This window comes from Choristoneura fumiferana, chromosome 2 (assembly GCF_025370935.1).
Source record: "Choristoneura fumiferana chromosome 2, NRCan_CFum_1, whole genome shotgun sequence".
Classification (NCBI taxonomy): Eukaryota; Metazoa; Arthropoda; class Insecta; order Lepidoptera; family Tortricidae; genus Choristoneura; species Choristoneura fumiferana.
The window spans coordinates 20,641,193-20,653,500 of record NC_133473.1 but is presented as its reverse complement, the minus strand read 5'-3'; the positions used below and the strand labels follow the sequence as shown (position 1 = coordinate 20,653,500).

Here is a 12,308-nt window from a genome sequence, read left to right as displayed (position 1 = left end):
TTAAACTTACATTTATGCGAAAATTTTTTTACAAACATATTTATAATCAAACGGCTGCAAATATTTTTAATGTGTGTTTATAATGTAACAAGATATTGAACTTATTTTTTGTACGGTGTCATTTAAAATGGTTCTTTGGCAATTTCTGGTTTTGGAACAAAAATGAAAGTTTTGAATACAATTTTTTGGTGTGTAAATATACATATTTATATGAAAAGTTGGAAATATAAAAATTTTTTAACATACAACGTGTGTACTATTTTCATTCTTAAATAGTTTGTCAAACATAAATGTTTGGGCAAATTTACCCTTAGGGCTACGCAATACAATACAACAGAAAAATAAATTTAAGAGTGAGTTCCGCAGTAGTTTCTTAAAACAAAATGTTTTATTTGACTTTTGTATTTATTTTATGGTTTTTTCTAAATTAATACTAACTAGCAACTATCTACTGGAACATTGAAAATTGGGAATTGCAAGTATAGCATGCGCTAAAGCCAAGCATATTGCCTTAATTTTTGACACTTAGTCACAATCAAATGACAGTTTTCACTAAAAAACTAATCATTTGATTTTATTGCGAATTCAGAAACGTTAGACATAAAGTCTGGTTTTGAATGTGGCCAGTTAAGTTATTATTTTAGAATTATTATTTTAAGTAAATAATTCTAGATTTGCCCTCTACATAATTATATTTAAAAAAACAGTTTACTCTTTATTACCTAGAATATCAACTTCATACTAATGTTTTATTAAAACAAAATTAAAACTTTACTTGTACCAAAGAATTGATAATTGCTAACCATTTCCAAAGATATGATTTTAGAATAATAGGTACTATAAAACATAGTTGTGTATTTTTTTACATTCAATTATAACAAGTTGATTTTCAGATTAACTAATCACTACACTTGTAAGAAATATTTAACAAAACACTGCAAATTAAGATTATTACATTACCTGAGATAGGCTTGAGATAGAATAAAATATTTCAACTAAAACAACAAGAAACCGGCGCAATTGATTACTACAGAATGCTGCTGAAAAACCTATAATTAAACTCAGCTGTATTGACTTCCAATATTTACTTTTCTTGTATTGTACTATTTAAATTCCACATATAAAATGACAGCTGAGTAAGAGCGACAAACCATTTGCAGACCTTCAGATTCCTACCTAATAATTAAGCTAAACCAAGTTATTTTCAGCATAAACGTGGAAAACTAAATAATGCGGAATTAGACATACCTTGATTCACTGAGATATTTAGTATTTTGAATTACGGATTTTGAAATACCGATAATAAAGGCATTACTTTAATCAGTAACAAGCAATTAAAAGCTTGTTTTCACAGTCACAGTTTCAAATAAGATTTTCTTTTCTTATTTTCATTTTCTTTTTACTCAATAAATCGTAAACAAAACCGGCAACGAATACGTCTAAATAAAAAATAATACAGTTTATGTCAGTCAGTCACTTGACAAAATAAAAAGATACACTAATACGTGTTAGACAGTGTGTGCGACAGAGCCAAAACGTATCACCACAGAACAAATCGTATATTTAAATTGGCCGGCTTACTTTTTTTATTTATAATTCTGCAATGGAACCAAGACAATTTAATTCTGCCATCAAACTAAAAGTTTCTGACAGTTTCTGTATTTATTGAATTTTTCATTAATTTAATTGATAGGTATAAATAAAGACTGGGTCTTTAACAATATAAAAAATTCAATTCATACTCATACGTTTTCCACAGTTTTTTTTTTATTTAAAATATTTAACAAAAACTTTGAACGCTTCGGAAAATTCTCGATCGCTACCCTGACAACTGTTTGTTTTTGATTGGTTGAAATTTTTGACGAAAATCCATCTAGATCTGAAGTTTTCTCGGCTCGGGCACAATCAGTGAAAATTTATGAAGATTCAGCACTAACTTTAGTTAAAAAGTCAGAGCAAGGTGAGAATCAGTTTTTCTTGGTGCTATTTTTAACAGGATACACAAAAAGGGTCCCTGTGTGGCTAAACTTATTGAGGATATCCGGTGTCCGTATTTCGGTTATTGTCTGCGTTGTGTAGCATTATTTTAATTTTATGTAATTAAATTAGCGTTTACGGTCGCGGTCTTGCTAGATGGAAAGGTGCTTGTAATAATTTTATTTCATGTTTCGCTGCCGACGTGTTGCTTGCGCGTTGCTCAGTCATTTTTATCTGATCTTTTCAGATGGCTCTCTTTAGCCGTAAGGTGTGTTTTCTGAGTGCCTTATTGGTGCTAGTGGCTTCGGCAGGCAAAGTGCTCGCCGAAAGCGAGGATCCTGACGATGGAGTCACTGTGGAGGTTAGTTATTGTCATCTAAATAGGTTATGATCAGGCTCTATACTTACGTTTTGAGGTGAATGACCTAGTTAGGCTATCTCTTCTGACATTGATAACTATCTGATAATTTATTTGATGGTAGATTTGATGAATTTGTCCAAGGAATTTATTTAAGATATCACAATGTAACTGATTGTCTGCTGAATTATTTCAAACTCTTTTTTTGTTATGCTAGACTGTGGAAGAAGAGGACCAGTATCATAGCCCGTCAATAAATTCTAAAAGTGTTTACTTGACGGAGCATTTTGATGATGAGAATGCCTTCAAGAAGAAGTGGGTCAAGTCAGAAGCCAAGAAACAGGGTGTGGACGAAAATATTGCCAAGTACGATGGGAAATGGGAGGTAATGACTACTTCTACTTATAAATAGTACTATTTAAAACTGTTATACTTACAAAGGAATGGAATTGGAAATTGGAATTGATAAAATCTAGAAGTTTCAATCATTCCAAAGACTTGCTTAATTTTTTTGTTTTTTGCTACTTTTGTTTTTTTTATTATTCATTGTGATGAGTGGTTTGGAAACCTGCAATCCTCATCACTCATATCAATATGGACTTCAATATTTTCATAAGTTTCAGTATGTACTTTTAAAAGCCATTGTGTTTTATTCATATGGTGATGGTCTGTCCTCATTGTGAATAATTCATGATTTCAGAATAGAATGGTACTATGTAGAATTTTAGTGTAGTTGTAATTTTTAACAGTTCTGAAGTTAATACTTTTTCAAAACTATTGCTGCATGATATTATTATTAACTCTGACATGATTGCCTTTGGTATTTACAGTTTACAGGAAAAAAATATTGGACTATTATTTACTATTCTTGTAAACGCCAGTATACATTATAAAGTACAATTGACTACAAAATGCTAACAATAAATGAATATTAAATCAATCTCTTTGTAGTTGATGGTATATAACTGCTGAACATACTATGTGCATTACAATGGATCCTTACGTAAACATACAGTAATTTTAAACATCAATTTCAGATTCAAGCACCGTCTCGCAAGATCCTTCGGGATGACCTAGGTCTTGTGCTGACCACTGAAGCAAAGCATGCTGCCATCTCTGCGCTGCTTGATAAGCCGTTTGAGTTCAAAGATAAACCGCTCATTGTGCAGTATGAAGTTACAATGCAGGTATGAAACACACAATTCATTAAATCCAGTATTACTTTTAGAAAGCAGTAACAGGCAACCATATAAAACATATTTGCTCATTTACGGACAATTGCATACCTGGTTACTGTAAAGCAGAGGTTCCCAAACTTTTTTTTCTCATAGACCACTTTCAAAGTTTTACTGTTTTCATTCGGTAGACCCTCTGGTGCTACTATTGTATTCCCAAAACTCCTAAAACTCCAATTTTTTTCATGCCAACGTTGGACCTCTGTCTGGTCTTCCGTAGACCCCTGAGGGTTCTCTTAAACAGACCCGCAGCGAAAAGGCGTGCAAGCGTTTTCAAAAAAAAAGTGTAAGTGTGCATCGCGTGCACCGCACAAGGGTGACATTGTCAAGTGGGCGGCAAAACCAGATATCGGCTTAATCTGTATTGCACGCGGGCGTTCAAACAGCTAGCGGCCGGCCTGCACCTGAACCACTTTGGGAACCTCTGCTGTATTCAAATTCAAATTAAATCATTTATTCAGTAAATAGGCCGCAATGGGCACTTTTACACGTCATTTTTTAAACTACCAGCGCGTTCGGAAAGACCATCATTGCCAAGAAGAATGCGCCGCAAGAAACTTGGCAGAAAGTAATTTTTTCATACTAATATAATTACAAATAAAATACTTAAAAACTATAGTATACAATTAAAGATAAAAAAATTGCAAAAAAAAATGTAATATATAAACTTAAGTAACTTAGGAAAATTACCTAATATTTAAGCAGATGTACATAGTGCTGTTTTCTGATCATTTCTTTGTTCACACTTGAAGTGAAACATTAAATTGTATAGTGAATTAAACTTAAAGACAATTCATCCCTCACTTAGTGGTATTTAGTGGTGGTGGTGGTGAGCTTAGTAGCTCACACAGTGGTTCATGTATCAATGAGGGCTACCGTTTTCGTGCTCACCAGGTAGCGCCACTGTAGACAAAGGTCCTGCCTGAAGTATAGTGGTTAGTTTGTTATAACGGGCATGAAAACAATACATGTTTAGATTTAAATCATATTTAATACCTTAAAACCATACCATAAAAGTATCGAGCATGCCACAGTGTTGCATAGTCCCGTTTTGTTTGGAAAAAAGTTTCTGAAAGACAAAACTGTCTCAAAACACAAGACATTCATTGCCCCGTAACGCATATTTGCCATAATTAAGCAATGATTGTATGATTAATTTCAGGTATTTCAAAACATCTACAAAACTGTTCTAATTTTAAATAAACCCGTGTAGCTCACCCAAAAACAGTGATATTTGACATTTCGGAAACCTCTCGCTACACTAGCGCCTCTAGTGGCGAATTCATACGCAATAGCCCTCATTGTTTCGATAGCACCGTATATTTGATTTTGTCGCTCGCGCGGACCTCCTACTTTTGTGTAGTTTTGGCCCTTTGGGCCGATGCAAACTTAAAATAATGATTTTTCCAACCCTCCCCTCCCTATGCAGGTAGGCCTATTAGGTTCTGTTTTGGAATTGGTTTTGTTTAATGAATAGCATTAGTCCATTTAGCAACAACGGTCGTAAACGACACGCACGCTGTTAATTGGCTTATCGCGCTTGACTCACGCGCGGACGTTTCGAGTTCAAGGCGTAATTGGAAAGTAATACCCGCTGTTGCATCAGGCGATTATTTTCTTTTACGTGATAAGCTTTGTTCTAGCATAGTACCTGTCTAAGTTTCTTAACTCAGTGCCTTCACTGCTATACCGGTACATAGATACGTAGATAGAAACTTATTCATAACAACATCATCATCATCATACCAGACTATATACGTCTCACTGCTGGGAGCAGGCCTCCTCTCAGAATGAAAGAGCTTCGGCCATAGGTAGTTCCCAGCGGTACTAGTGCAGATTGGATACTTCATACACACCATTGAATTGCTTTGCAGGTGGCACTCATCAAATGTAATTTCACAGATGAATTTTGAGAAACTCAGAAGTTGGAGCCCGGATTTGAAACCATGATCTTCTGCATGTGGCCATAGGTGAAACCATTAGGCCACCACGGTTCCCATACAAAGCTCAAATTACAATAGAAAATTGAAATGCACTTATAATCAATTTCACTAGTTATTCTCACAATGGTGAGAATAGGCGCTGACTCAGCATATACTGCTGTAACCTGCAGTGCTGATATTCTTTCAGAAAGCTTAGGCGTTTGCTATAAAAGCAATCAGTCTGTGCCTTTTCGCTTATTCCAATAAAGTACTAGTAAAATGAGAAAAATCATCAAGTATAATAGAAAAATAATGCATATACAATTTTTATATCTTAAAGAAAAAGTTCCGTCTTTAACCGGATAAAAACAAACAATGTTAGCATGGTTTGTTTTTTTCGGTTTGCATCATTCAAAATCTGATACGCAAATCAAAACGAAACGCATTGCCAAAAAGCGTCCTTCTCGATAAATTTAAGCCAAAACTTATTCATAATAAAAATGGTATAAAGCCAGAAATAACACAAAGAAATTACCTTCCTTGTTTTGATTTCGTTCTGGCACTCGTCCAGGTCCGAAATGAGTTTCGGAAGCGGCGATGACGCCGGATGACTCGCTATAAACGTCAACGGGTTTTTGTTTGGCTGTAAATATGTAGTAAATTGATGCTGGCAGACAAGGTCCAAGCTCAACAGTTGAAGCTCTTGGGTGGGAGGACAGGACGCCAATGGCGGTTTATAACTTAAAATAGAAAAGCAGAGCTATTGTCCGTTGTAGTTGGTAATTCCTGACATGACTGGTTGGCTGAAGGTTCCCTACAAATTTAAAAATCAGCAAAAAAAAATCGCCTTCATAGTATTTATGAGAAGAACAAACTTATTTTGTGAGCCTTACAATTTTACAACAGAATGTACGTCTGTGCCCTAAAAAGTGTCCACTTTTCTATGCAACTACTGTGAAACAAAAAATATTTACTAACTAGACTACCTAAATCTTTATTACATCTGGCAGTCTAAGAAATTTCACTAAATTCTGAAGGGAATTCCCAATTACATTGTATGATGAAAAAATGAAACCTCATGTTTTGGGAATCAATATGGATTTCGTGGGAATATTTCATTTCAGACTTCCAGCTATATACATATCAAATTTCATCCAAATCCTCGCAGCCGTTTTAGCGTGAAGGAGTATCAAACACACACTGACACTTAATAATTTTCCCCTCCTAATTTTGACTGGCCCTTGTGTGCAGTGGACAGAGAGTAGTGGAAGTATCGGGAGGAGGCCTTTGCTCAGTACCGTAAATTTTTAAATGGGTTACTTTAAAAATGCAGGGGCTACTTTGAAAAACAGTCTTTATGCCATGTCCTTATTTTTTAGACCATCTGTAGCAGTGAAATACCTACATAAATTACCTAACTTTTTATTTTACTTCATTTGCTCAATCTAGCTATGAATATTTTGGTTTTTATAACGCTTTTCAAACTATCAAAGTAGCCGCAAAATTTCCTAAAGTATCACCAGTTTACGGTAGTGTAACAAAATAGAGAGAGAGATTTTATTTACACATATTCAATACACAGAAAACCACCTTAGGTTAAAATTATAAATAAATATATAAGTTGAATAGTATAAATTGGGTCCCAATCAGCATAATGCTGCAGCTTCCAACGCTGTTTTTCGCTGTTAAGGGGCCCATAAATAATAATACACTAGGCTGTTACGACACGAACGCTAGCGGAAAGAATAAGCTAACAATAAGAATAATTTTGGCGGAGCATTCTATCTGAACTCGTTTCCAGGAGGGCCAGAACTGCGGCGGCGCGTACATAAAGCTGCTTTCCCGCGGAACCAACACTAAGGCCGACCTGCGCAAGTTCCACGATCAGACGCCTTACACTATCATGTTCGGGCCCGACAAGTGTGGCAACGACAACAAACTGCACTTCATCTTCAGGCACACTAACCCACGAAATGGCACTGTGGAGGAGAAGCATAGCAAGAAGCCCTCGTGAGTATATCTATTAGCCTTTTTACCATCAATTTCTAGAATCTAAAGTGGCCAAAATGGCAAAGGCGGAACCCTCATAGTTTCGTTTTACATACCGTAAGTAAAGGAGTATAAAAACTAAGCCTAAACTTGGAAGAATCTGTTTAAAAAATATACCTCGTTCAGTTTCTTGTCGGATTCTTCTCAACAACAACTTCCCAATTCCAGCCAACGCCTTGAAGACATCTACAAAGACAAGGAGCCCCATCTCTACACATTGATTGTCCGTCCAGACAACACATTCACAATCCTCATCGACAACAAGGAGGTCAACGAGGGATCCTTGCTGGATGACTTCACTCCCCCGGTCAACCCTCCGGAGGAGATCGATGACCCCAACGATAAGAAGCCTGAGGACTGGGATGAAAGGGAAAAGGTAGGTTTTTTTAAACATTAAGAGTAAGAGACATTGACCTCCGTGTCATATGACATTGGGGAGAGAACGGAGGGAGGGTGAAGCGCGACAGCATTGCGTCTGTATGGATGGGACCTTGCGACAGCATCGCGCTGTAAGTTGCCGTGGGCGAGGGCTCTTATAATTGTATCCCACCAAAAACATATATGTTAAAGGTGTAAAAAGGAGAGCCAAGCTCAATACAAAAATTATGCTTGGCTGTGGGCTTCGCCGCAAAAATAATAGAGATCTAAATGAGTGCTAAGTTCTATGCAAAATCCAAATATGTATTTATAGGAACAAAATAACATTATGAACAAGTATTAAACTCTATTTCTTTGGATACCTATAACAATTTCTGTTATTTAAAAATGTGAGATCTTAAAGTAGGTTAGATTTGACTTGGCCAGTTTTCATTACATCAGACATTTTATATATTTCTGATAAAACTGGCCAAGTCAAATCTAACCTACTTTAAGATGTCACATTTTTAATAAGAGCCGTGTGTTTAGATAATGGTTTTCCTGTGTACAGATCGTGGACCCAGCGGCGACGAAGCCCGAGGACTGGGACGAGGAGGCGCCGGCGCAGATCCCGGACGCCAGCGCCGTCAAGCCGGCCGGCTGGCGCGACGATCAACCAGAGATGATTCCTGGTCAGTCCACTCATTTTACACAACTGACTTAACGGGTCAGCCACGACTTTCAGAGAGAAAAATTTAGTTATTTAGCAAGATAAGACATTATTCACTTTCACTAAAGACACATGCAACACAATCTGTGATGAGGAACGATACACAAATGTGCAGATGTAAAGCAAAGCAACGACGAGGTATACTTCATCTTTGTCTGATATGTCATTATTACTACTCGTTCCTTTTCTGTCTCATGGCAATTTATTCATCTCGTTGCTTGGCTTTAGTGAATAATGTTTCTACATGTGCTTAGTGAAGAGAAAACTTAAATGGTTGAAAATTGGGTTTAAATAACCTGTCTCTTTCTCAAACGCTTTTCTCTATGCAGCAAGTATGGCGCTACTTGCGTGTGACGTCACATGCAAGACATTAGTATGTCTTTCTCTGTCTATCTTGAACTTCAAACCTATAACTTTGTTATTTGTAAAGTAGCTTAAAAATTGTCTCTCTCTCTCTCTCTCTCTCTATCTATTCGATAACAGGCATCGTGTAGTCTTAATTTAGAGAAACAAAATAGTCAAATACGATATTACAGTTCATTAAAATTTCTTGCTTATGGTCTCTCATTTCTTCAATATATGCGACACGAAACTGATAGCGGTTGAAATGCTCATAGAACTATATCGAAGTACGATGAATCCTTGGAAGTATGTGTCCAAGCCGTTCTTACCTTATCTTTGTTTATCCAGACCCTGATGCGGTGAAACCTGACGACTGGGACGAGGAAATGGACGGCGAGTGGGAGGCGCCGCTCATCGACAACCCGCTCTGCGGCGACGGCTGCGGCCAGTGGAAGCCCGCCATGATACCCAATCCTGAGTATAAGGTATGGACCCCTTTACAACGCTGGCATCTTAAATTACAGTCTAATACCGTTGCGTTGTTGCTTCTGCGAAAGGTCAGGCCATGAAACCTTATCGCTTAACAACGTTTATCGAATGACGTATAATGTCGTTACGACTAGGTTCTGTTGTGGCCTAGGGATCAAATTGGTTGACTGTACACGTTAGTACCTTGTCGCTGTCACTTCATGTGTGAACTTACAATATAAAATTTTCAGAAGGCATACAGTGACAAGGTACTAAAGTGTAAAGATATCTTTGACCTCGACTGTGCTTTGTGAGGGCTTCCGGGGGCGAACAATCGATCTACCTTAATCTGTGGAAAACGATTCGAAACATTCCGCAATTTTGGAAAGTTTCCTATGGGCCGTCACAACCCGTGATATTTATTTAGCAGTATTATCTTCCAAAAATACACGATTTAACAAAGAAAAAAAATCTAAGCTCGGTCGTCTAGTTACTTACTTATTATTGTATTGTGGCAGGGCATCTGGCGCGCACCGCTCATTCCCAATCCCAACTACAAGGGCAAATGGGCGCCGCGCAAGATCCCCAACCCCCACTTCTTCAGGGACGACCACCCCTTCCAGATGACGCCTATCGTAAGTATCAGTTCTAGATATTGTCTATCACCAAAGAGATGCACTGATAACCTAATATTGATCAGGTCAGTTAGGTCAGGGTCATAGTGGGCTTCCACCATGACACGTGACAAATGAGCGAGATGTCATCAGAACTTGATGAACTTTCCGAGTCATTATCTCTCATTCGTTTTGTCATAAACGCTACCATAAATTCACAGGAATCCAGATTGAAATAAATTTTACTTCAATCTATGCGAAATATTTACTCACAACTCTCACAACAGCAGGTGGTAGGACCTTGTGCAAGGTCCGCCCGGATTGCTACCACCATCTTGCTCGCTAATCCTGCCGTGAAACAGCAGTGCTTGCACTGTTGTTTCGGCGTGGAGAGTAAGACAGCCGGTGAAATTACTGGCAATTGAGGTATCCCATCTTAGGCCTCTAGGTTGGCAACGCATCTGCAATCCCCCTGGTGTTGCAGGTGTCTATGGGCGGTGGAGATCTCTTATCATCAGGAGACCCACTTGCTCGTTTGCCATCCAGTTGAATAAAAAAAAAAAAACACGTTTTTACCAGGCCGCCATTTTGCGCTCAAGACGTGCGTTTCGCTTATAACATTCGCCTACAACGCCCGCTGCCTTTCTACGTTAGTGGAACGGCAATTTCAGCGGTCGTGGTGGGCGTTACGTTCTTTAAGTGGAACGTAGCCACCATGACAATAGCCAATGAGGGCTATCGCGTATGAATTCGCCGCTAGAGTCGCTAGTGTAGGGTGAGGTTTCCGTTTTTGTCGCTCCCTTTTTTTCCGAACAAACGGGGACTTTTGCAACACTGTGGTATGCTCGATATTTTTTATGCTACGGTTTTAAGGTGTATTAAAAATGATTTTAATCTAAACTTTGTTTTCACGCCCGTAATAACAGACTTTGAAAGCCATACTTAAAAACCTCACGCAACAGTGCGCCATCTAGTGAGACAAAAAACGATAGCCCTCATTTCGCGCTTGTGTGGTATAAACCCCTTACCGCCCGCGTCCGCAGCACGCGGTGGGCTTCGAGCTGTGGTCGATGTCTCCGCGGCTGCTGTTCGACAATCTGATCGTGACGGACGACGCGGCCGCCGCCGCCGACTGGGCAAGGCTCACCTTCGCCCTCAAGCGCGCCAAACTCTCCAAGGACTCGGTAAGTGATACCACAAGGGAGCACTAAATGATCTCTCGTCCTTATAATTATTTAATATGTATGTACGAACGATTTTTTTGAAACTGTGAATGTGAATACTTCATAATACGGTATTTGACAACTCCTGATTTTTTCCATATCTCAATATTTATTATGAAAATATAGATAAACAGATAGTGTTAAGCGAAGAGAAATTTAAATCGGTTGAAAATTGGATTTATAGTGATTTTTTGAAAAATCTATATTCCTGTCTCTTTCTCAAACGCTTTTCTCTATGCAGCAAGTCGTCACATGCCAGTATGTCTTTCTCTGTCTAATCTTGAATTTCAAAACTTTTATAACTTTGTATTTTGTAAAGGTGCTTAAAAATGTTTTTTCTATTCAATAACAGGCATTTGTGTAGTTTTAATTTATAAAACATATACAAAATAGTCAAATACCGTATTGTTATTAAATTAACTTCACCTAACCTTTAAGGATACTACATGATAGTCCTGGAATAAATCCTGAATAGACTATAGTTTCAGAAAAAAATCCTTACGTCATTTGGAAACAGTTTAGGAAACTGAATCATTTGGGAAAAAATCGGCGAAAAGTCAGGATGAAAATTGATTGTTTCCTAATGTCAATGATTAGCGCAGGTGCAACTTTAACCCTTATTAAGGTAGAGGCGATTTAGCGACTTGCATTGAGTTGGAAACTGAACCTTATTAATTTCATTATATGTCACAATTTTCATTGTAATTATTGAAAAATGTATTCGAAAATGTATTCGATAGCTGATTTTGATTCTGTGGTAGTATGCTCCAGTAAATGGGGCCTAATTAGAGTGAAGACCAAAAATTTGCACACCGTTAAAGCTGCATTAGCAGGTAGTTATAATTTCAATTAACTTTTTCCATTGTGTCACGAAAATTAATCATACATTTTCATGGATAACTTTCGTGTCACAATGGAAAAAGTTATTGGAAATTATAACTACCTGCTAACGCAGCTTTAAAGGTGTGCAACTTTTTGGTCTTCACCGATTAAGGGTTAATGGACTCAGACCCATAGACCCCAGGGCCCTATT

General features: G+C 37.6%; 1 protein-coding gene across 2 annotated transcripts in view; it reads left to right on the top strand.

Moving 5' to 3' along the window:
• The first annotated feature begins 1,821 nt into the window (after nucleotides 1-1,821).
• LOC141445329 (calnexin-like) overlaps nucleotides 1,822-12,308 on the top strand; it is a 17,752-nt gene continuing 7,265 nt past the window's right edge. The window contains exons 1-10 of one of the 2 annotated variants that reach the window (XM_074111132.1): nucleotides 1,822-1,960; nucleotides 2,225-2,338; nucleotides 2,553-2,720; nucleotides 3,373-3,522; nucleotides 7,294-7,502; nucleotides 7,710-7,917; nucleotides 8,470-8,590; nucleotides 9,319-9,455; nucleotides 9,957-10,073; nucleotides 11,096-11,236. In XM_074111132.1, the coding sequence (XP_073967233.1) occupies nucleotides 2,225-2,338; nucleotides 2,553-2,720; nucleotides 3,373-3,522; nucleotides 7,294-7,502; nucleotides 7,710-7,917; nucleotides 8,470-8,590; nucleotides 9,319-9,455; nucleotides 9,957-10,073; nucleotides 11,096-11,236 (1,365 nt within the window). In that variant the 5' untranslated portion in view covers nucleotides 1,822-1,960. Of the gene's footprint in view, nucleotides 1,961-1,991; nucleotides 2,142-2,224; nucleotides 2,339-2,552; nucleotides 2,721-3,372; nucleotides 3,523-7,293; nucleotides 7,503-7,709; nucleotides 7,918-8,469; nucleotides 8,591-9,318; nucleotides 9,456-9,956; nucleotides 10,074-11,095; nucleotides 11,237-12,308 lie in introns of those variants that run through there. The other variant, XM_074111134.1, reaches the window with a different exon arrangement.